Consider the following 25,022-nt stretch of genomic DNA (forward strand, 5'->3'; position numbering starts at 1 on the left):
ATTGGATTTGGTACTAAAGTTAACATTAGATTACAAAGCTCAGGCTGTTAAAAATTTAAGTTAAACTTCCAGTGTGTGATGAGATTTCCAGTTATATCAATGGAATTAAAGTGGTTAAATCTCTGTATAATTTGAAGAGTATGGGGGCAAGTGTCACTGTATAGAAATTTAATTTCAGAATCTATGAAATTAGTGCATAAGCAGATAAAGGCATCCTTCTGTGGGACCATACACTGAGCATGTGAATTCTGTTGACTTAAGAGAAGACTCTTGTATTTCTAAAATAAGACTTTTCTTCTCGCACCGCTCAAGCCAAAAATTATAAGAGAAAGATGGCTTTTGTTGGATGGTTATAGAGGCAGGACAGAAGCACTATGTAAGGTATTAGTTTCAAATGTACTTAACATTGAATGGGGTAGCTAGTACTGACATCTAAAAATGGGTTTAATTTGTTCAGCCTATTCTGTGCCAGATTGGTTCTTTTACCAGTTTATTTTATCTTGCACATAAGCAGTAAAGTTATGAAAGTCCAAAAGTAAAAACAAGAAATTAATTTTTGTTGTCTGAAATATAGTTAATGGTGATTAAATTATCACTGACCTTTCTCCATATTTTAATAATTTCCCTAACAATCACACTGCTGCTGACCTGATAGAAAATTCTTATTCATTCTCTATTTCCTATGTTAGCCTTGTAAAATTACACTTGCCAGGCAAGCAATTGTTTCTCCCTTTTAAAGGGCCTTTGTTAAAATAGGACACAATCTTTCAGATTGTCTCGCTGTCTTTTTATTGCCATCTCTAGTGCTTCTAATGGTCCCAGAGAATGTCAAATGATTATGTAGTGTATATAATAAACCTCTTCCTCCAAATATTAAAATGCATTCCACTCGACTAAAGCACAGGGTCTAGTCCTTTGCACACTTCTGGAACATTCCCAAATCTGAAACTTGCCAGACAGCTACATAGAGTACTTTCATTAAACATTGTCTTTGACCTGGCTGCAAGAACAGATGCCAGATTTGGTTGGGCAGTATTAGTCATTGTTTGTCTAACGTGGGATCCACACGGACGACAACATTGTTACTATAAGGCAAATAAGTTATTCTGCAACATTAGTAAATTTTCTCTGTTAGAGAGCATATATTGGCTCCCTGTCTTTGCATCGCTTCAAGATTTCAAAAAAATTAACTCAGCTAGTATATAACTAAAAATATTTCAGTGTACCTGAGCATCCTCTACCAATATTTGCTAAAAAATCAAGGGCAGCTATCCAAGTAAAAGTTCATCATTCGGCTCCCCTCTAAGGACGACTTTAGACGAAAAATTTGTCTCTAGCTGTTCTTGTTTCAGAACTGTTCTTTTTAGTCTACTAATGTGTGTTTTTCCTGTGACTGGAGGATTTAGATATTTATATAATGTTGAATATGGCACTTCGGATGTGTTCAGTTCATTTTTTGCTAGTACTTCTTTTTTTTTTTTTTTTTTTTAACTTACATAATTGGTTTTGTGTACTGGCTCAGTAGTAGACTATATTAATTCATACAAAGAGACCTCTTCAGTATAAATTGCTGTATATGATAAACAAAACCAGCTATAGTAATCTCTTCCTTCAAAACTGAGGCTTGGGTGCCAAGGGTATCTGGATAAAAATCAGAGTTTGTTAAATACCAAAGGAAAACTGAGAATTTTTAAGGCTTTGCATAGATAGTACTTACCTCAAAGTAAACATCTGCTTTAATATGCAACAATACCTGTCTTTAATTTTAATGTAACACTATCTAAATACTCTCTCCTGATAGAATGAGATGCATGAAATGAAACTCAATAATTCCAACTCCAACTTGTCATCTCATCGGTGGCCTGCTGAAGGCTATGGCACAGACACAATGTCAGATGGCTATCAGGGAACACAGAACTTTCATGGAGCTCCACTAACAGGTAAACTGGTGTTGAGAGTTTAATAAGTTACTGTATCTTGTTTTCAGAAGACCTTGGTCAGCTTTTTAAATGGCTATAAATTAGGCATTTAAGGTTTAAACAGTGCAAATGAGTTTAAAAATACCTTTCTGTTGAAAAGCATTACCTTTTGAAGATGGTTCTCTTTTGGGTAATGGCAAAATAGAATTACACTCTTTTGTGTTCTCCTTTAGTTGCTACCACTGGCCCATCAGTTTACTACAGTCAATCGCCTGCGTATAACTCTCAGTATCTTCTCAGAACAGCTGCAACCAATGTAACGCCAACAAAGGTGAGGAGAGATCTGTTAATTTACTGCTTTGAACTATAGTCTTTAACAATTTTCAGCTTCTATATGTGAAACTGAATCTTCCAATGAAGACTTTTAGGGATAACTTTGTGTGATATTCACACTTATGTGGATTATGCTCAATGCCCAAATGTGGATGACATACTGAGTGAGTCGTCTCAGATTCTGATGGTGCGGGAGGGGAGAGAACCATCAAGAGCAACCTCTTACATTCATATTTGAAGTATACATGCTCACTATAAGTTATCTTCTATTGAGAAAATCTTTGACAATACCTAAGATCCGTTTCTCTGTAGGATGGGAAGAAGTTTTGGGAGTAGTAGGAAGGAATAGCGAAGAAACAAGCAGTATCTTCTCAAGCAGCTAGGTGTTTCTATAAAAAGGAAATCTTTGTAGCTGTTCTGCTTCACTTACTATTAAGGTCTATACATCTTTAAGATATAAAAACGAAAACATCAACAAACTTTTCAGGGCAGGGATTGTCTTATGTTTGTACAGGCACTATCATAGTACAAATAGAAAATAATAATCTTTCTGTTTTTAGGCTCCTGTCTATGGCATGAACAGGCTTACACCTCAGCAACATATATATGCTTATCAACAGCCAATGCATACACCACCACTGCAGAACACCTCTGCCTGCATATTTTCCCAAGAAATGTATGGCGCTCCTTTGCGTTTTGATTCTCCTGCTACTGGAATTCTGTCTCCACGTGGTGGTGATGAGTATTACAATTACAGTGTTCCACAAGCAAGCACAAATCCACCATTGCCTGAGCCAGGCTATTTCACAAAACCTTCAATTGGTCCTCTGATTCCAAAGTCTGCAGAATCAAAGGTGATAGAATTTGGGAAATCTACCTTTGGGCAGCCTGTACCAGCAGAAGGAACAAAATCCTCTTTCACAACGCCTGCGCAATTAACTCAACCAACCACTTTTAAATTTAACTCTAATTTCAAATCTAATGATGGAGACTTTACATTTTCATCACCTCAGATTGTAGCCCAGCCCCCCAGTGCAGCTTTTAATAGCAGTGAAAGCCTCTTGGGTCTTCTGACATCAGATAAACCTTTACAAGATGATAGATACATGGGGCAAAAAACAGTTCAAGATCATACAACTGGCCAGAGAAATGCTTTCAATTTTGGTAACAAAAATATTTCAGGCATTTCATTTACAGAAAACATGGGACAAAACCAACCTAAAACCTCAGGTTTTGGCAAGGGTGACATGTTCAATTTCCAAGATCCTGGAAAATCAGTGTTTGGAACCCCAAGTTCAGATCTGGCCAATAGAAGTCATGAAACTGATGGAGGAAGCATCCATGGTGCCGATGATGATGACGATGGTCCACACTTTGAGCCTGTAGTGCCACTCCCTGACAAGGTTGAAGTAAAGACAGGCGAGGAAGATGAAGAGGAATTCTTTTGCAACAGAGCAAAGCTGTTCCGTTTTGACACAGAGTCTAAAGAATGGAAAGAAAGGGGCATTGGGAATGTGAAAATATTGAGGCATAAAATATCTGGGAAGATTCGGCTCCTTATGAGGCGGGAGCAGATTTTGAAAATCTGTGCAAATCACTATATAAATACAGATATGAAACTGCAACTAAATGCAGGTTCAGACAAGTCATTTGTATGGCATGCTTTAGATTATGCAGATGAGTTTCCAAAACCTGAGCAGCTTGCCATTAGATTCAAAACACTAGAGGAAGCAATGCTTTTCAAGCATAAGTTTGAAGAGGTGCAGAATATTTTGAGAACCTCAGGATCAAATGTTGGTACATCAGCCATGCAGAGTGTTGGGACTACAAGAGAAATAGCAAATCAGGATAGCAAGGAGCCTTGCAAAACTACTCCTGGAACCCTGAATTTTGGATTTCAGTTTAAGAAAGAGGAGATGTGGCAGTGTAATGTCTGCTTAGTGAAAAACAGTTTAACTGCTTCCCAGTGTAGTGCTTGCCAGGCTCCCATCCAAAATACAAGCAGTTCTGTAAAGGGACCTGAAGGCAAAAGCAGTTTTACAGTTACATCAGCTGCATCTACACCAATATCCTTTTCCTTTGGTAGGGAAATCCCATCCACATGTACTACTAGTGGATTTGGGGAGCAGTTTATGTTGAAGAAAGATCAGTGGGCTTGTAATGTGTGTCTGGTTCGAAATGAAGCTACTGATAAGAACTGCTCAGCATGCCAAAGTCCGAATCCAAGAAACAAGGAAATGCATGCTGTACCATTACCTGAAACTTTTGCAGCTTTCAAACCCAACACTGATGACACACACGAGAAATTTGGATCATTTTTTGCGAAAAAAGGAGGTCACTGGGATTGCAATGTATGCTTAGTAAGAAACGAGCCCACTGCATCTAAATGTGTTGCCTGCCAGAATCCAAATAGAACTAACATGCCAGTATTTGGTCAGCAAACTTCATTTAAAATTGGCCAAGGAGATGTTCCGAAGGCTACACAAAACGATTTTGGAGCTGCGTTCTCTAAAAAAGAAGGTCAGTGGGATTGCAGTGTGTGCCTAGTCAGAAATGAAGCAAGAGCTGTAAATTGTGTTGCTTGTCAGAATCCCAATTCACCAAGTCAGCCTGATGTGTCTACATCTACTATTCAAGCATCTCCTACTCCTGGAGTTGGTTCTACCACTGATGCAAGTAAACCCCAGAAAAGTGGATTTGAGGGACTCTTCACTAGAAAGGAAGCGCAGTGGGATTGCAATGTTTGCTTAGTACGAAATGAGCCCACTGCGTCTAAATGTGTTGCCTGCCAGAATCCAAATAGAACTAACATGCCAGTATTTGATCAGCAAGCTACATTTAAAATTGGCCAAGGAGACATCCTGAAGGCTACACAAAACGATTTTGGAGCTGCGTTCTCTAAAAAAGAAGGTCAGTGGGATTGCAGTGTGTGCCTAGTCAGAAATGAAGCAAGAGCTGTAAATTGTGTTGCTTGTCAGAATCCCAATTCACCAAGTCAGCCTAATATGTCTACATCTACTATTCAAGCATCTGCTCCCAGATTTGGTTCTGCCACTGATGCAAGTAAACCCCAGAAAAGTGGATTTGAGGGACTTTTCACTAGAAAGGAAGGGCAATGGGATTGCAATGTTTGCTTGGTACGAAATGAAGGCTCTTCAGTAACCTGTGCAGCTTGTCAAGCACCAAATCCATGTAATAAGCCTGTTGTTGACGCCCCATCAACTCTTACATTTGGCCTGAAAAGCAAATTATCTGAACCGGCTGGAGGACAACTGGGGACAGGTTTTAAGTGTGACTTTTCTGAAAAAGGTTTTAAATTTGGCCATACAGAACAAGGAAAAGCACCTTCTTCCTTCACCTTTCAGATTCCTTCAGATACTGGAGTTAAATCTGCAAAAGAAGGATTTAGCTTTTCAATGCCTGTTCCTGCAGGTGGATTTAAATTTGGCATACAGGAGCCTAGTAAAAATATCACAAAAAAGGATGAGCCACCCAAAGAAAGTACCAATGGCTTCTTAAACAGTGGTGATGAAAAAGAGAAAAAGGAGAATTCCACAAAGGGTGTAACTGGTATCCAGTCTCCTAACGTCTCTAACAAACAGAACAGTGATTTAGTTTTTGGCCAGAATAGCAGCACTTTCACTTTTGCTGACCTTGCAAAAACTACTTCTGGAGAAGAATTTCAGTTTGGTAAAAAAGATCCAAACTTCAAGGGTTTTTCAGGTGCAGGCGAAAAGTTATTTTCCTCACAGAGTTCTAAAGTGGCTCAAAAGGCTAATACTTCTGTTGATCTTGAGAAGGAGGATGATGCATATAAGACAGAGGACAATGATGATATCCATTTTGAACCTGTAGTCCAGATGCCTGAAAAAGTGGAACTAGTGACAGGGGAAGAGGATGAGACAGTGCTCTATTCACAAAGAATAAAACTATTTAGGTTTGATCCAGAAACAAGCCAGTGGAAAGAACGTGGTGTTGGCAACTTGAAAATTCTTAAAAATGAAGTTAATGGGAAACTAAGAATGTTAATGCGACGTGAACAGGTACTGAAAGTATGTGCAAACCATTGGATAACAACTACCATGAACTTGAAATCTCTGTCTGGTTCAGACAAAGCATGGATGTGGTTAGCCAGTGACTTTTCTGATGGAGATGCAAAATTGGAGCAGCTGGCAGCTAAATTCAAGACGACAGAGCAGGCTGAGGAATTCAAACAGAAGTTTGAAGAGTGTCAGAGGCTGCTGTTGGATATACCACTGCAGACCCCACATAAACTTGTGGATACTGGTAGAACAGCTCAACTCATACAGAAAGCAGAAGAAATGAAAAGTGGGTTGAAAGATCTCAAAACCTTCTTGACAGATGATAAAACTAAATTGACAGAAGAAGAGAATAAAAACTCAGCTTCAGCCAGTAGTACCTCTGATTTAATTATAAAGCCACATGCTGAAAGCACTGGGCCTACTCTGGAGTGGGATAACTATGATTTACGTGAAGAAGCATTGGATGATAGTGTAAGTAGCTCTGTGTATGCCTCACCTCTGGCAAGTAGCCCTGTGAGAAAAAACCTATTTAGATTTGGGGAGTCTACAACAGGATTTAATTTTAGTTTCAAATCTGCCTTGAGCCCATCAAAATCTCCTGCCAAACAGAATCAGAGCAGGTTGTCTGTGGGAACAGATGAAGAGTCTGATCTTACTCAAGAAGAAGAAAGAGATGGACAGTACTTTGAACCTGTGGTACCTTTACCTGACCTTGTAGAAGTGGCAAGTGGTGAAGAAAATGAGCAAGTTGTCTTCAGTCATAGAGCTAAACTCTACAGATATGATAAAGATGCTAATCAGTGGAAAGAAAGGGGCATTGGGGATATAAAGATCTTGCAGAATTATGACAATAAACAAGTTCGTATCGTAATGAGAAGAGACCAGGTATTAAAACTCTGTGCCAATCATAGAATAACACCAGACATGAACATGCAACAGATGAAAGGAACTGAAAGAGCCTGGGTATGGACTGCATGTGACTTTGCAGATGGGGAAAGAAAGGTAGAGCTCTTAGCTGTGCGATTTAAACTACAAGATGTTGCAGAGTCATTTAAGCAAATTTTTGATGAAGCAAAGCATGCCCAAGAAAAAGACACCTTGATTACACCTCTTTCTTCACGTGCCAGTACACCAAGAGAGTCTCCATGTGGCAGAATTGCTGTAGCTGTACTGGAGGAAACTACCAGGGAGAGAACTGATCTGAACCAGGATGGCGATACCTCTGATGTGACTGTAGAAGTTTCAGAGGTGTCAAGCACTTCTGAAACGCCAACAAAAACGGTGGTTTCTCCTCCAAAGTTTGTATTTGGTTCAGAATCGGTCAAGAGCATTTTCAGTAGTGAAAAGTCAAAGCCATTCACATTTGGAAATACTTCAGCTACAGGATCTCTATTCGGTTTCAGCTTTAACTCTCCTTCAAAAAGCAGAAGTGAAGAGGATAGTTCAGTGTCTCAAAACATAATGCAGAGAGAACTAGAGCTTACAGTAACTGAGCCTCAGGAAAGCTACACTGCCAATCAGAAGCCTACAGACAGCAAGGGAGAAAATTACTTGGTTACATCAGCAGCAGGATCCTCAAATTACACATTTAAAACACTAGAAAAAGGTAAGCATTGCCTGAATTGGCAACTATTTATACTAAGTAGAAATTTTACTTTGAGAAGATTATTGAAAAATTTGTCATGGAAAGCAGTTAGTGGCTTTTTGTTGCAATTCAATGAAAATACTGTATATTGTGTTCCAGTAATAAGAGTAAACTGTTCTCTTCAGTAGTTGAATGCAAACTTCATGTTTCTTGCAAATACCTCTTTAGCTTAAAATCTTACGGTTTTGTCCTTCGCTTACAATTGTTCTCTTTGTGCATGGTGAGGGGGCAGGGGATGTCTGAACTACTGTGATATGTCAGCATAACTCTGCCCATATCTCGGAAATCAGACAAGCTAGTAATTACCTATGCATTCGGGCCAAAATTTTCAAATGTGGTTGCCTAAAGTTTGGAACTGGAATCCATAAGTTGGACTTGTACCTAAGTAGGTAGTCTTGTCAACACTTCTGAAATTATGGCTTTTATTTTGGTACTTGAGTACAGATGCAGGGACCTGTCTTTAGACAATCATGTTTGAAAACTTTGGCTTCCATTTCTTTATGAAGAGGCACAGTGGTTTAGCTGAAATCTGCCATAACATAAGAACTTGAGTGCTGCTGATGTATTTTGATGAGGTGGTATTACTAGAATGGTGTAAACTAGATTTTTGTCTTACTGCTTTTTCTTATCTGATTCCTACATTTTTCAGCAGCAGAGTGAAATATTTAAGTCAGGGAAATATCCTGCTTGAAGACAATTGTATGGTATATGAAATTTGACTCCAGTTTCTTGCGTGATCAAAGTGCAGCCCACAGCCAGTCACTTCAGAGGTCTGGCTTGAAGAGGCTGCACAAATCCTGATATTGGTCTGTTGTCTTAGCAGACAGAGAATGAATGATGTAACTTTGTGATTTATTTGTATCTTCTGCTGGGAAAACTCTTGAGCTTCACCTTCAAATAGCCACCTACAACTTTACAGTAGAAACTGAATATTTCATTGTATTATATAGCTAGTAATGTTTAACATATTAGGGCCTTATCAAATTCACGGTCCATTTTGGTCAATTTCACAGTCATCAGATTTTAAAAATAATAAATTTCATGATTTCAGCTATTTAAATCTGAAATTTCAGTGTTCTAATTTTAGGGATCCTGACCCAAACAGGAGTTGTGGGGTAGTTGCAAGGTTGTCGGGGGGGAGGGCTTTGCAGTACTGCTACTCTTACTTCTGCGCTACTCCTGGTGGTGGTGCTGCCTTCAGAGGTGGGCAACTGGAGAGCAGTGGCTGCTGGTCAGGAACCCAGCTCTGAAGGCAGATCCGCCGCCAGCAGCAGCGCAGAAGTAAGGGTAGCATGGTATGGTATTGCCACCCTTACTTCTGTGCTGCTGCTGGCGGGGCGCTGTCTTCAGAGCTGGGCACCTGGCCAACAGCCACCACTCACTGGCTGCCCAGCTCTGAAGGCAGCACAGAAGTAAGGGTGGCAATACTGTGACCCCCCTAAAATAACCTTGTGATTCCCCCTGCAACTCCCTTTTGGGTCAGGACCCCCAATTTGAGAAACGCTGGTCTCCCCTGTGAAATCTGTATAGTATAGGGTAAAAGCACACAAAAGACCAGATTTCACGGTCCGTGACGCGGTTTTCATGGCCATGAATTTGGTAGGGCCCTACATACTATATGAAGCATATGATTGTATTGGCATTTAAAAAAGGGATGGGGGGGCAGTCAAATCAGTTTTGTTAAATAGAAATACTTTGACTAAATTGCAGTCAAAATTGGACAATGCAGAATTTTGGACTAAAAGTGGATTTCAGAATTGTGAAAAGTATGCTGATCTATGTAGTAAAGAATTCTGGTAGGAAAAACTTGGTAGCTGGTGCTTGTTTACATGTATTGGATAGATTGATAAACAGGTACAGCAGGCAATGCAAATATTTATTAGCTGATTGTGATCTCTCTAGATATTGGAGACATACACCTAAGAACATAGATATGTTTATGCCCCTCTAAAAGTCCAAATAAACACTTAAACCCACAATTTATTTTCTAGGATTTAATTTTAGTCTTTTTAAATCTAATCCAATGGCCTTTTGGACCAGCACACCTTCCTTCCAACCCGATAGTAAAGGTATTTACACACTGCACTGAATGTGTGATGAAATCACTCTTTAGCTGGTACTGACAATTGCCCAGTTGTGGCAAAGCAGTTGGCTATATAATGGTATGAAAATTTAAACAAATTTAATATGCATGCTGAAGAGCAGTAGTTAGAATTAGTGTGTCTTTGACTTTGTACCTCTCATAGCAAAAGAATGTCTCCCTGCCCTCTGTTAGTTTAGGTTTTTTTTAATTCACACAACTGGTGGTCTTGACGTGCTCAACTTTGTAGACTTTTGGCTTTTGTAGTGCTTCAGATTTACCATAGGGACTCCAGATCTGCTTGCTAAAATCTTCACTGAGTATGCTCAGGATGTTGGAATTCCTTATGAAGAGGGTTTCAAACTGGCTCAGTTCCATTCCCAGTGTCTAACCCAGGGGTGGGCAAACTTTTTGGCCTGAGGGCCACATCGGGGTTCCAAAACTGTATAGAGGGCCAGGTAGGGAAGGCTGTGCCTCCCCAAACCCTAACCCTATCCGCCCCGTCCCACTTCCGGCCCCCTGACTGCCCCCCTCAGAACCCCCGACCCATCCAACCCTCCCTGCTCCTTGTCCCCTGACCGCCCCCTCCTGGGACCCCCCCCCCATCCAACCCCCCCCAAGCTCCCTGACGGCCGTGACCCCTATCCACACCCTTGCCCCCTGACAGCCCCCCTGGATCCCCACCGCCTATCCAACCCCCCCCCCCCCCAACCCCTTTCAGAATGCGGCCCTGCGAACATGGGTGGATGACGCAGGAGGAGCAGGCGCAGCCGCGCAGCCAGAGAGAAGCGGCGGGTTCCCCTTCAAAGCACCACTTCTCTCCGGCTGGCTGCACAGCCGCCTGGTGCTCCTCCTGAGTCCTCCGGCCTTGCTCACGCCATCCACCCACCGGCTTCCCTGAGCCTGCAGGTGAGCCTCCCTTCCTGCTCTCCCCTGCCCCTGCAGTGCAGCCCCCTCCCACGCTGGCATCCCGTCGCGCTGAGGCTGCGGGGGAGGGAGGTCAGCAGGGGAGGGGCTGGGGGCAAGCCTCCCCAGCCAGGAGCTCAAGGGCCGGGCAGGACGGTCCCGCGGGCCGTAGTTTGCCCACCTCTGGTCTAACCAGTAAGAACTGTATATCCTTAAAAATAAGCATCTGTGAAATGGAGGGCAGAGACAGATCTCCTGAACTCTTGAGTTTTTCCAGCTAGTGTCTGAATTGAATCCACCTGTCTGCTACTGGAATTGTTCAAAAGTTCACTCACTGCTCCCCTAATTTTTTACTTCTCGCCCTTTTCATAATTAAGTCACATTCTCAGATTAGGGGGCCAGTGCTCTCTACTCACCCAGTGTGTGGCTGCATAAGGAGTTGCTCTGCACCTAACTTCTTTTAAAAATAGACTTTTGTTGGGTGGCTGACTACTTGCTGAATAAACCAGGTTGGTGAGAACTTTTGGAACCTTTATTTTTATTTTTTTCCTTTAAAATAATAATATAACTATTGATGATAATCTGTATACATTGTCCACTTTTTTTTAAAAAAAATACAAAGATACACAGAATGTCTATTACTTGAGTGCTGCAACAGTCCTCAGTATGAAATATATATAACCAGATCTTACAACAAACACATGGTATAACCTAAATACATGCAGTTCTACCTAGATTAAGAATAACTTGGTCAAATGTTCTCTCCATAAAACAAATACTGCTCATTGTTCTAACAATATTAGTTCCTATAGCATCCAAAAAGTGTTTTCCATCATTATAATCTGAAAAGGTATATTACATGCTTCCACCAATACTAACTCTTTATTTGTTAAAAGAACAATATTGCTACTTCCAAATTTAATCAGATTCTAAATTTAAAACCTTCAGTTAGTCTCATTTGTTGTTTGTGAAATAAAGTAAATATCCTTGATTCTTTCCCCCGGCTAAGGCTAAATTTGTTCTTTATCTTAGTCTTCTTCCTTTACAGAGGAAAAAGTGATGAATATATAGTGCAGTTGATATTTTAAAATGTTGAGTACCCATAACTTGATATGATTAGTTTGTAAAAGAGGAAAAACTAAAATAGAAAACACTTTCTGATTTCACATTCACAGGATTAAGTTGCACAAAATATTCTCTGATCTTAAAATGAAGCTTCTACCTCAAAATTTACTTTTGTGATGCTCCATTAAGGTGTATTGTTACATGGAAAACACAAAGAACCCATATATTTTTGGAAGTTTCAAACTGTTCTTAACTTCCACAGGTAGAGACTATACCACTCTACAAGATCTAGTTCAATCTTCTGCATTACAGACCTTGGAAATATGGTGTGAATTTTATTCTTTTTTAAAAATTGATAATAAAAAATATCAAAATCCACATTTGACTACAGCTGAGCCTTCGGATGTACTGATGTGATTGGGGGGGGGGGGGGAAGAGAGATTAATAGAGGACACGTCTAAAATCTGCCTTTCAAATCCAACCCATTAAAAATGTAGTCAAGGATTACTGATGGTGATATTTCTTTTTAGAAACAAGTTAGAAACTCTAGCTCTTTCCTTCCAGCCTCGGAAAAAGGCAACCCTCTAGAAAAATTTAACTATTAACAGAACATAGTAGTTCTAACCCCCCTGCCAAAATGATCACCCTTAGAGCAAAGCAGGGATATTTGTTAATATAAGCCATCTGGAAACCAGCCTCTGAGTCTTTCAGTAACGTGTCCTAATGATATCAAAGTATTTATAAAGAAAACTTAATTAATCTTCAGGTCTACAAAATCTTCAATATCATTGAACAAAAATCAGTTCACAGCTATCAAACACTAGCAGTCCACACCAGCAGATACTTAGTTCTAACTAGTCTTGACATCAGTAAGTTAAAAGAAAAGCAAAATGCTAGGACAGCAATGGAGAGCTGCTTTGGATGAGTAATGCCTCTTTTCTAATGTTATGGAATGAACACTATTGATGGATCATAATTATTTTCCTTGGATCTGCTCAGTCTGCAGAATCTAACTTTGGTTTTGTGGTAGTTAATTAAACATTGGCGTATAAAATTTCTCGCATTTGTTTTATAGCTATGTTGGAAATGTTATAAATGGCTCAGCCATGTCTATTCATATAATTAATGGGAAAATCAGATTTTGGAATGTTAATAGCAAAACATGAAACAAGGACAAATTGACCCTTCTAAAACAACCAAATCTGGCTAGATTTTAGGTCAGTTGTCTGCAATACACCTCTACCCTGATATAACGCGACCCGATATATCCGAATTCGTGTTATAACGCGGTAAAGCAGTGCTCCAGGGGACTGCGCACTCCGGCGGATCAAAGCAAGTTCCATATAACGCGGTTTCACCTATAACACGGTAAGATTTTTTGGCTCCCGAGGACAGCATTATATCGGGGTAGAGGTGTACCCGTTTTGTAACTTGTCTTCTGAACCATGCATTTTGTGAAGTGGGGATTGGAATACTAGGATGTTGCAATGATGCCAAACAAATATTAGACTCATTCTTGGATGATTTTGGCCACCACCTTGCTTAATCTGAAAGACTTTTCTGTTTAGTACACTACTGTGTACCTTGAACTTATTTCATTACTTGCTTTATTGCATGGAAGTAATGTATGTTTTCTGCATGTTGGATTTAATGATGGTTTACTGGAAGCTTGGTGCTCATGAAAGATGCTGGATTGGCAACATTGGAACTAAAATCCTATAGCTAGCCATTGAATGGGTGCAGCATGGCCAGTAGCAGCATGAACTTTACCACTCTACCTCAGCTTTGTTCCTGAGGACACACCTCTAAGGCTATCCATACCAAATTCTCTATTCTCTCTTTTGAGAGTTAATCGCAGTATAACCCTACAACAAACCATGGTTTTAACCAGATATGATTGATGAGCACTTGTGCTGAAACATCCTGAGGTGAGCTTGCTCAGAGGAAACTTTCATGTCAAGTATGAAACTTGGTGTAGCTCTATTTGAGTAGTTGGAGCATGAACTAAAAAGTAGGATGTTTTTGGTACTTGGATCTCAACAGCTATGGCTTTAAACCCAGCCTTGATGTTTAATTCTTGAACTAATTACTCTTTTTGGAGGGGAGGGAGTGGAATCTTCAAAAGATGTGCTATGCAAACTGTTCTCCTTTTTTAGAACACATAAAGCACATGAAAATAACAGGAGTACTTGTGGCACCTTAGAGACTAACAAATTTATTAGAGCATAAGCTTTGCTCTAATAAATTTGTTAGTCTCTAAGGTGCCACAAGTACTCCTGTTATTTTTGCGGATACAGACTAACACGGCTGCTACTCTGAAACCTGTCATAAAGCACATGGAAACTTAACTGTCTAGCAGCAGCTACTCTTTAGATTTCATCTGCACTGCTCTTCGGAAGCTGTGTTAAACTAGTGCTAATAGTATAGTGGAAGTAGAGTAAGATCTGGACAAACAGGATAATTCCTCGAATGCCCAAGTTCCAGTGATGAGCAGTGACTGTTGCAGTTCAGGATTGAGGTGTCATCATCTCTGTAGCATCTAAAAGCCTGAAAGGATATAATTGTGATTGAGAACAAGGGAGTGTTTTTAATGAGATTTTTGCTGACTGCTTGATGTTGTGTGGTTTTGGTTTTAAGATTTAAATAGATTTTTGGAAGTCCAATAAAGCTTGGCTGGCTCAATCTGTTTACTTCTATGAATTTGACATTGTTCTATTTCAATGTACTGGTGGAGCTTTACTTACTAATTCGGTGTTGCTTCAACATACATATCAAGGGGCCAAAAGCCATGGGTGTGGCACATTATATAGACTTAGATGTATTTCCCAATGTGACCCAATTTCTTTTACGAACAGTAGACCTTAAACTGCACAAGCAGGAAAAGAAGAATTGGTGAAAAAAGTAATTCTAAAAGTTAAAGGACCAGGAAGAAGCTTCTAAACTTCTTTAAAGATGTTAGATGAAATTCTGGCTCTCAAGTCAACATCAGAACTCCCACTTACTTACTTCAGGCCTGGGTTTTAGCCATTTTTATTTACCTAGGCAAAAGTACACACAAGCTGGGCTTAAACCCTTTCTTAAGGAAAGTGTTCACTGCCAACAATCTTGATTCAAGTTTGTCTGTGTTGTAGCGTGGTAGCAGATTTTCTGATTCCTAAAGCAATAAAAGTTGCAACAATGAGTAGCTGACAGTCAGCTGCCACATTCTCTTAACCAGTGCTTTCTTAGTAAAAGCAGAATGGGCAGGTTTGGTAGTACAAATGTTGGGGAGGGGGTGGAAGTAAAATCAAAGGGATGTGCAGAAAAGATGGGAGTGGGCGAAGGTAGATGTGGCAGTCGTAGCTGGAGAAAGTAGTTAATTAAAATGGGCTGAAAATCAGTACTAATTAAAGTTTTGTATGCTTAATATGATCCTGTTCTTCCAAACAGAGAAGGGGAGTAAGAATAATTTTAACTTGAAATTTGAACGTATTGGTTGCATTGCCCGCCTTATTACTCCATCAAATCTATCGATGGAGTAGCTAACAAGAAGCCCAGTTTTTTAATATAGAAAGTCTAATATGTGAAATATTGAGCTCCTGCTTGAGATTTTTCAGGAATTAAATCCCATTTGGAGAGACTTTTAATTCATCTGGCAACACTTCCTTGTAGACAAGTTCAAGTTTTTGTCCGTAAATTTAGGTCTCAATCATATAATTGGATCTGTGTGAACGGAATCTGGTGGGGCTCTGAATGTGCCTGTGGGCCCACCTGTGCAATTCCGGTTGCAGGATTGTTACTTTAATGTGCTTCCGGCGCAAGAGAAAAATCAGTTGGGTAGTTACACTTGCAAAAGTGCAAGAGAATAGTAGATAAAATTTGGCATTCAATTTAGTTCTCAGTCTCTACATTGCATCTTTAAAAGTGAATTTTAATAAAATTATGCTCCATTGCTCTAATTCATAGTACTCAGCATGCCAAAAGTACCTACACTTTACTATTTAAATAACTTTCTAAATTTAAAAATTAAAATGCATGCAGCAGTTGGGTCTAACTTAAGTTGTGTGATGAAAATAAACAGAAGTAAGGACTGTGAAGACTGAAGCATGCTTTATATAGGCTTGCCAGGTGTCCGGTTTTCGACTGGAACACCCGCTCGAAAAGGGACCTTGGTGGCTCTGGTCAGCACTGCTGTTAAAAGTCCAGTTGGCAGCGCAGGCAGGCTCCCTACCCAGCTCTGTGCGGCTCCTGGGAAGCTGCCGGCATGTTCGGCTCCTAGGCCTAGGGGCGGCCATGGGGGCTCCGTGCACTGTCCCCGCAGCTCCCATTGGCCTGGCCACGCCTCCATCTAGGAGTCAGAGGGAGCTTCTGGGGAGCCGCCCAAGGTAAGTGCCCTGAGCTCCCTCCTGCACCCCAGCCCTGAGCCCCCTTCCGCACCCGAACTCCCTCCCGGAGCCCGCACCCCAACCCTCTGCCCCAGCCCTGAGCCCCCTTCCGCACCCGAACTCCCTCCCGGAGCCCGTACCCCAACCCTCTGCCCCAGCCCTGAGCCCCCTTCCGCACCCGAACTCCCTCCCGGAGCCCGTACCCCAACCCTCTGCCCCAGCCCTGAGCCCCCTCCCGCACCTGAACTCTCTCCTGGAGCCCGCACCTCCTACCACACCTCAACACCTGCCCCAGTCTGGAGCCTCCTCCTGCACTCTGAACCCCCCAGCACAGAGCCTGCACCCCCAGCTGGAACTTGTGCTTCCTCCCGCACCCCAGCCCGGAGGCCCTTACGCACTCCAAACCCTTCGGCCCCATCCTGAACTCCAAACTCCTCATCCAGGCCCAGAGCCCATACCCCCAGCCCAGAACCTATACCTCCTCCCACACCTCTGGCCCGGAGCCCCCTCCTGCACCCCAAACCCCTCATCCCTGGCCGCACCCCAGAGCCTACACCCCAGCCTAACCCCTCACCCCCTCCTGCACCCCATCTTCCTTCCCAGTGAAAATGAGCTAGTGAGTGAGGGTGGGGGGAGAGCGAGGGAGGGAGGGGGATGAAGTGACGGGGGGTGGGACCTTGGAGAATGGGCAGGGGACGGGGCAAGGGTGTTTGGTTTTCTGCTGTTAGAAAGTTGGCAACCCTAGCTTTATGCCTAGTGAAAAGCATGGTGTGACACCTAAGTATTTACTAGTGTGTGTTGATGTTGGAAGGACACATTTCTTTCTTCATACTAAATCCCTTTCTCTTAGTGTTCTGTCATAATTTTAATGCTTAGTTTCTTGTGGCTATGTATATTTGCAGCTTACATGTGTTGTCTAACTTTGTCTTCAGAATGACTTTAGCTGTAGAGGCTATTTTCAGATTTGTTCTCAAGCATCTTCATTTTGATCCTGTTAATCTTTTTGGTTTTGTAACAGTTGAGAGGAAAAAGGAAACTGATGTAGAACTTCTCTCTGATGTACTCATTGTTTATGAGCTAACACCTACCCCTGGACAAAGAGCTCTTGCTGACTCTCTTAAACTACCTTCAACATTCTTCTGCTACAAGAATAAGCCTGGCTACTTAAGTGAAGAGGATGATGGTAAGGGGCTGGAAATTTGTTCATCCACTCTGGGTTAACTGTGGAGCAACAGTAGTATACTTGGGCCCGACTAATAGAAATTTACCTTTTGGGGGTGGGGGCAGGGCAGGTCTCTTGTTCTCTGAGGAAGCATTATCCCTATTCCAGTGTTTCTCACACTGGGGTCGCTGCTTGTGTAGGGAAAGCCCCTGGCGGGCCGGGCCGGTTTGTTTACCTGCCCCGTCCGCAGGTCCAGCCGATCATGGCTCCCACTGGCGCGGTTCGCTGCTGCAGGCCAATGGGAGCCGCTGGAAGCGGTGGCCAGTACGTCCCTCGGCCCGTGCTGCTTCCAGCAGCTCCCATTGGCCTGCAGCGGCGAACCGCTGTTTGAGAAACACTGCCCTGTTCTGAAGACACAGTGCTCCCATCTCTTGTGGCCAGAGATTGTGTAATGAGATCGTCACATTACTGTAGTGTAGCTCAACTCAGCCATACAATTAATCTAACTCTTGGAACGATAAAAGGGGATTCAGTGGAGTATGCTCAGGACCTCATGGGTCTGACGCCAGAAGTACCAAGAATGGCCCCTATCTTGCTGAATCTCAATTGGCTGGATAGACTAATGGAACCACAAATTAAATGTGTTCTGCTCTTCTTCTGACCTCCCTATTTGGGAGGCAGTTCTGGGAAAACATTAAATTATGAACACATGCCTTTTGTATCCCAAAACTTTAAAAAATGTTATGGAAAAGTAACAGAAGGGGTCCCCCAACATCCTCTTAAAGTAAATGGCTTTTTAAAAATAACTAATTTTCTGAAAATCCGAATGTTAAGATGCTAAATGTTTCAATTCATTTATGAATCTGGTTGCTGTTGAGGACTGTGATTGTCTAACTTAACAAAAGTTTGCCCTGAGAAATAAATACTTCATAAAGACTTTGTAGCATATTTATAAATCAACACATTTAAATATCCATTTCCTTTCTGATTCCTTATCCAATTTTGCTAATTAACAGCTGTGTATGTGTAAATTTTTCCTTGTTCATCTCTTAATCCTGCTGTGAAACTACTTGATATGAAATTATTTTGGGCATCATGAAACATAGACTGAATTTGCCCCAAAATCAGAACTGTCTATATTGAAGGAGGGTTTCAACATTTAACTATATCAACAAATACATGCACAACAAGAAATATTTAGATTAAATTTTTCCTGTTTGGCTGTTCCCTTCTTAAAAATTAGAAGCTAACGTGAATACGCAGCTCATGATTCCCTAACCTGAGTGACTTGCAAGTCTGGATAGGGTAACTAGAATTGATGGTTCCCAGAGGCTATGTGGTGTGAAATCACTGACTCTTCAATTTTGTATCTTTAAGATGAAGACTATGAAATGGCTGTTAAGAAACTTAATGGAAAGCTATATCCTGATGATCCTAAAGAGCATAAAACATCAAAAGATCCTGTGCAAGGTAACAGAATTTTCAGCTACACCCTCTGATTTGACTCTAAACTGCTGCTTAACTTACAACCTCTTAACACTGCTTTTTCATGTCTAAATATTAGAGTAATCAAATCTTAAAAGCTGCCATACCTTGTATTCCATCAGTGTTGCACCTTTGTGGAAGGTGATAGATAGATACAACATGCACTTCACTTCCAAAAATAATTTAAGATACAAAGTCTAGAAGAGCAACCTAAAATTGGGCACAAGTTATAGCAGTTTCTTTAATTATCCTGGTATTGAACTTTTTATGCCAACTATGGTATGTAATTGATATGTATATGTATATTTAGGCAAATTTGTACACAGGAATAACTTGTCAGGACCTACATTGGACTTACTAAATTTATGGCAGGATGGAATACACTGACATACTCAAAATTCCATAATGATTGAAACATTAAAGAAGTTATTCTATTTAGAATTGCATAGGCTTCCTGTTTCTAATAGAAACAGCTGTTCTCTGGAATGTAATAAAAATGAACACGAAGCCCTTGAGGCTTTAGAACTACACACTATAAAGCTGGTGGAGCATTTTTTTCTCCATGTTGTCTTAACGGTACTATCTATCAGAAACCAGCAGAAGTTTCTTCCTGTAAATCTCAATAACTTCTCTGAATAAATTTTAAACTTTGCAATCTCAGCAGTAATATTTTCATCCTTAGGGTTATAAAGTAAGGAAGGTAAGCTAAGTAAATTCTCCCTAGTCTTCCAGTGACTGTCCACATGGATTCCATTCTTCGTGTGTGTGGCCAGCGGTGTGTATTTGGGCTGCACCTGTGCCGTAGATGTCGTCTTGCCCTACCCCAGCGCCACCTGAGGACATAAAGGTTGAAGCAGGTCCAACTCACCATCCATTCCTTAACATCTGTGGCAGTGGGATGGAAACCCTGCAGTGGCAACCTTCTTCTCTGCACACTGTGCTAGTGTTACCTAATTAGTTGGTTTGGGGTTCGTTAGTATCTGCCCACTGGCAGAAAAGCCCCCCAAAATAATTTGCACTTAAGTTTGTTACAATAGACACGTCTTCCTCCCCTATACAGGGGCCTAGCACCATAGCAGAAGCTAAATTTGAAATTCAAGACCCGTTCTTCATGTGAAGGTGTGACACCTGTTGAGGATGACGACTCCTGATGTCTTCTCAAACTAGAAGGACATATTCCTAAGTGGTCGCTCATTCTCCAGGTGCACTCAGAAAGCTAGAGAAGACCATCTGAAGCTCTTCCTCCTTGAGAGCTCAATGCAAGCTTTCTTGGAGAGGACACTCTAATAGAGGGCACTAGAGCAGTGGCGGGGGAGGGATAGCTCAGTGGTTTGAGCATTGGCCTGCTAAACCCAAGGTTGTGAGTTCAATCCTTGAGACCATTTAGGGATCTGGGGCAAAATCAGTACTTGGTCCGTCTAGTGAAGGCAGGGGGCTGAACTCGATGACCTTTCAGGGTCCCTTCCAGTTCTATTAGATAGGTATATCTCCATATCTAGTCCAGAGTTTCTCGACCTGTGGATCGCGACCCAAAATTGGGTTGCCAGAATGCGTCAAAGGGCCACAATGCTGGCTGGGCTCAGCTCCCCATTCTAGGTGCTGCAACGATGCACTGAGTCATAGTGCTGCTCAAGTTTGACCCAGCTACCCTTCCACCATGACAATGGGGGGCCAGCTGGGCAACATTTGAGTGTCACGCAGTAACCCCATGCATCACGTTGCAGCAACAACTCTCTCAAATTTGGTCTGGTGAGCCACTGAGATGCAACCATCACTGAGTATTGCGACCTCAGTGGGAGGTGAGCCCAGCCTGCCCCGCAGGACAGGAGCCAAGAGGATGTAGTTGGTGTCATGTTCTCTAAGGAACCCCCTCCCTGACATCAATTCCCCAGCCCACAGCCAGGTACTCCCCCATCATACCATCAGTCCTGGTCCCCAGATGTTTCCCCACTGCACCTCTAGGCCATTCTGTCCCCCAGACTCCTCATTTTGCCTGCAGAATTTCAAATCCCCTTTACCCTCTGCCCCCCCCCCCAATGGACATGGGGGTGGGTTGTGATATTTTGGGATCTATTGGCTTGCTACCCCTCCCCCAGGCTCCTGTGCCCCCAATTCTTTCCCCTGCCTCCCCCCTGAATTCCGATCTCCTTCCTCACTACACCCTCTGGTTCCCTAATCTCCCCACCTTGTCTCCAGGCCCCTGATCCCCTCCACACTTTACCTTCTGTCTCATGGCATAGCTGTGTATTTTTGGAGGATGTCTCCGCTCACTTCCCCTCCCCCAGCTGCTGGTGCGGGGTGGGGGGGAAGACGGTGTTCCACACCTGTCCATATCTGGCTAGAGCATCTGGAATCTTCGCTCTGAGCATCCTGCATGTCCTCCCCCTCCCCGATGGACTCCTGTGGGTCATGACAGGCCATCAAGGTTTACAGATGGGTCCTGAGCCCTACAAGGTTGAGAACTATCCATCAAGTCTGTCCCTCTCGATTTCCCGTGAGCCGAGATTCCACCCCTAGCTCTTTGGCCTCATCTAAGAGGCTCCAGTCAACTGCCACCATTCTGGCATTGACGTCACTAATGGGCAGAAAGGAGTGCTGCTCCAGTGAGGAACAAGGCACAAATTACCTTCTCTGATGCCTAATAAGCTAATACACAAGAGCCACCAAACTTATGACATTTTGAACTCAACTTCCTACAGGCCAAAAACCTGACACGCCCTCTTCAGGTGCCTCCATAACAGGAGAGCAGTTTTTATCCACCAAGTCTGTGGACCGCATTTCTCTCAGCACCGGGTATCTCGGTACCCAATGCCTCAGTTCCTGAAGACTTGTTCCTACCACTTCTAAGAGGCACCTCTGAACAATTTTCCTCAATACCAGCTAAGTTGATACCCAAAGCAATCACTGTACTACCAAGTGACTGATCTGTGGGTCTGGTACCAAGTCGCCTCTCCTTGAGGATGGTGATATCCAAGCACATCTCCAGAGTTATCATTACATCAGATTAAAGAGGTATCCCCAGTACCCACCTCTCCCCCTTCAAAGGCAGGGCACTCTGGATAGAATGAGCCCTCCATTAGAGGAAGCGTATTCCTTTTTGTCATCATGTAAACGCAGTAGCAACTCATCATGCACACTTCCACCTTCCTCTCCTTGGATAGGGATTCTAGACAAAACACCATGAGAGGTAGCGGGAAGATACTTGGGACTCATACGGAATACCCCTCCTGGAACTTTCCCCCTGACCCTCATGTGTCCCCCATCTCAATATTAATATCCCTTCCAACCATGACCCTACTGGACACCCTGGGATGTGCAGCTATACTCTAGAAAGCCTACATCCTCTACTGTCTCCGGGGCTAAATACCCTTACCCAAAGAGAGACTGTAGGGCATCTTAGTAAAACCAGCTAGTGCAGACTCAGTTACAGGAGAGGCAAGAGGAGGAAAGTGAAGAAGAGTATCAGCTGCCTGCTGAAGAACTGGTCCTTGGTGTGATGATCTCATTCTCCCTTGATGAGGCAGTGACTCCCCTTTGCCTACCTTGGTGGATGACTTCAAAGTGTTCTAAGATATCATTAGGTGCATGGCAAAGAAGATCCAGGACATACCACAGAAAGCGGTAAAAGGAGAAACCACAAACTCCTGGACATCTTACACCCTTCCACACCCTGCAGGCCCCCCATCACTAAATAATGAACAACTGGAACTCACGAAGGACCTGAGGCACACACCAGCATCCATTTCAGCTATATCAAAACAAGCTGACAGGACATACCATCATGTCCCTTCCCATCTCGAGGCTTCCATCTCTCCGCCAAATTTTTACAACCGAACTTTGAGGGATTCAATCAGAACAGAGAAATCATAGCCTTGAAGTTATTAGCTTCAGTTCCAAAGTTGTGGCATCTTTCATGAATAGACTTGATCTGTAGGCACAAATGAGTGTGTAAATTAATGATCTGAAAGTTAGTGGTACCAAAAGTAAGGGCAAAAAATGTCATTTTTGTAGAAAACTTCAGCATCCAATTGGCACACATCTTGTTTGGATTTATTTTGCCCTGCCTATTACTTGGTTCTGGCAGTATAATTTGGAAACTTGTTTTTAAAACCCATTATAACATCTAGGTGTATGAGTTTTTTTTTCTTGAGGTAGGAGGTGGAAGGGGTTTGGGCATTAGGAAGAGAAGGTATATCAGACAAGCCTTTTTGTGAAGATTCTTCCCGAGCCAAACTACTCAAATTGGCTGCTGGCAAAGTAATTGCAAATTTACCATCTTTTATGTTCCAATTAAATGAAAAGCTTCTACTACCAATGGAGGGCTCTAAAATCGGTGGAGTATTATTTTCAATTGGATCAAGTTACTAGAGTTAAATAAAGCAAGAAAATCTAATGTGCAATTTGTAAAAGTTAGCATAGAAGTTAAAAAATTATTTATCCAAACCTCCTTTTTGTGATACTTAAAGTAGGAATTGACCGATTACTCATACTCTGTGTCCTAGACACTTTGCTTCAGAACTCTGCTCTGTTTGCTACTTTTCAGTAACTTCTGATGTGCTGTCTCTCTAGGTATCATGGGAGAAACTGAACCAGCGAATGAGAGAGAGTGTGTTATTGTTTGGGAAAAGAAACCAACTCCTGAAGAAAAGGCTAAAGCAGAGACTCTAAAGCTTCCTTCTACGTTTTTCTGTGGTGTTGGTAGTGATACTGATGAGGACAATGACAATCTGGAAGACTTTCAGACAGAACTTAAAAAAGTTCAAGAAGCCAAAGTAGGAACTAAAACTCAAAGCATGACTTTTCTAATTCATTTTGGTGGCACTAACTCTTAACACTGAAATAGCATTATGAATACCCTGTACATTTATTGAAGTAATTTTAGCTTTTTAAAATCAAATGTCTGGTGTACGCTAAGAAGTAAGAGCAAAATAGTTTCCCCTGTACTGAAATAAGCTAAGTAGGGTGCCAATCAAATCTGTGGTAGAGCCATCTGAAATTTTGGGACCATTTATGAAACATTTCCTTTCGATTTCAGTCCCAGTGGGTTAGTATCCTCAGGTTTCCCTTGAGATTTTTTTTTTAAAGCAAATAACAAATCTAATCTCAGACAATTTTTGAAGCTGTTTGTAGAGACCATTTTTTAAAAAGCTTAAATTGCAGAATTAAAAAATTAATTTGTGCACAATAAGATGTATTTAAAATATATATATATATATATATATATATATATATATATATATATATATATATATATATATATATATATATATATATATAAAATATGAGAGAGAGAGGATTTCTAAGCACTCTACCACTTCATATTTTCAAAGTCACAAAATCACTAATCCTCAAACTCCCTGTAAACTTAGTGTGGTTGACATTTTATAGAACTGAGGATTTCACAGGAAGAACTGTTTGATTTGTCCATGGCTATGAAGCAGGTCTCTGGCAGACCTGGAACTAGAACTTAGACCTTGTGTCTCCTAGCCTCATGTTCAATCTTCTGTCCAGACTACTCTTTTCCCCATTCTCTGTCCCCAATAGGGTCAAATCCTAAGCACTTCATACCTTTTGAGTGTGCAAGAACTAATTTCAAAGATTCAGAAAAAGTAAATGATCTAACAGTATTTTTTTAAGAAGAATGTGAACATAAGGACACTTTGCCAAGTTAATCAGTAGTGTTAAGTGATTTAAATGATGTTAAGTTCATTACATTAACAAAAAATTCCTTCTGAAATCTTTAGAAGTCTGTAACCTTGTTCAAACACCTTGGCTATTAATTGTTGTTAATATTGTTACTTGGTATATTTGTTACGGTGTCAAAGGGTGGGCCCTGGATCCCAAAAACTTTTCGACTTGGGGGGGAAAAAAAACATTTTATAAGCAGCAGAGATGTTGGGTTGCAGTCTTGTTCCTTGCCCCTCTTCCTTCTAATCCCATGAGCATTTATGGCCTTATTTTTTCCCAAAGATGTTGATTACCCACAAACCCCATTGAAGTCAGTAGGAGCTACAGGTGCT

General features: G+C 41.7%; 1 protein-coding gene across 1 annotated transcript in view; it reads left to right on the forward strand.

Annotated features, from left to right (window-relative positions):
• The window catches only part of RGPD4 (RANBP2 like and GRIP domain containing 4), a 65,697-nt gene that overhangs the window by 30,039 nt on the left and 10,636 nt on the right, over positions 1 to 25,022 (forward strand). Inside the window, exons 18-23 of the mRNA XM_065405691.1 lie at positions 1,802 to 1,940; positions 2,153 to 2,250; positions 5,618 to 7,901; positions 17,374 to 17,538; positions 18,895 to 18,987; positions 23,572 to 23,774. Of these exons, the coding sequence (XP_065261763.1) occupies positions 1,802 to 1,940; positions 2,153 to 2,250; positions 5,618 to 7,901; positions 17,374 to 17,538; positions 18,895 to 18,987; positions 23,572 to 23,774 (2,982 nt within the window). The remainder of the gene's footprint in view (positions 1 to 1,801; positions 1,941 to 2,152; positions 2,251 to 5,617; positions 7,902 to 17,373; positions 17,539 to 18,894; positions 18,988 to 23,571; positions 23,775 to 25,022) is intronic.

This window comes from Emys orbicularis, chromosome 1 (genome assembly GCF_028017835.1).
Source record: "Emys orbicularis isolate rEmyOrb1 chromosome 1, rEmyOrb1.hap1, whole genome shotgun sequence".
Lineage (NCBI taxonomy): Eukaryota > Metazoa > Chordata > Testudines > Emydidae > Emys > Emys orbicularis.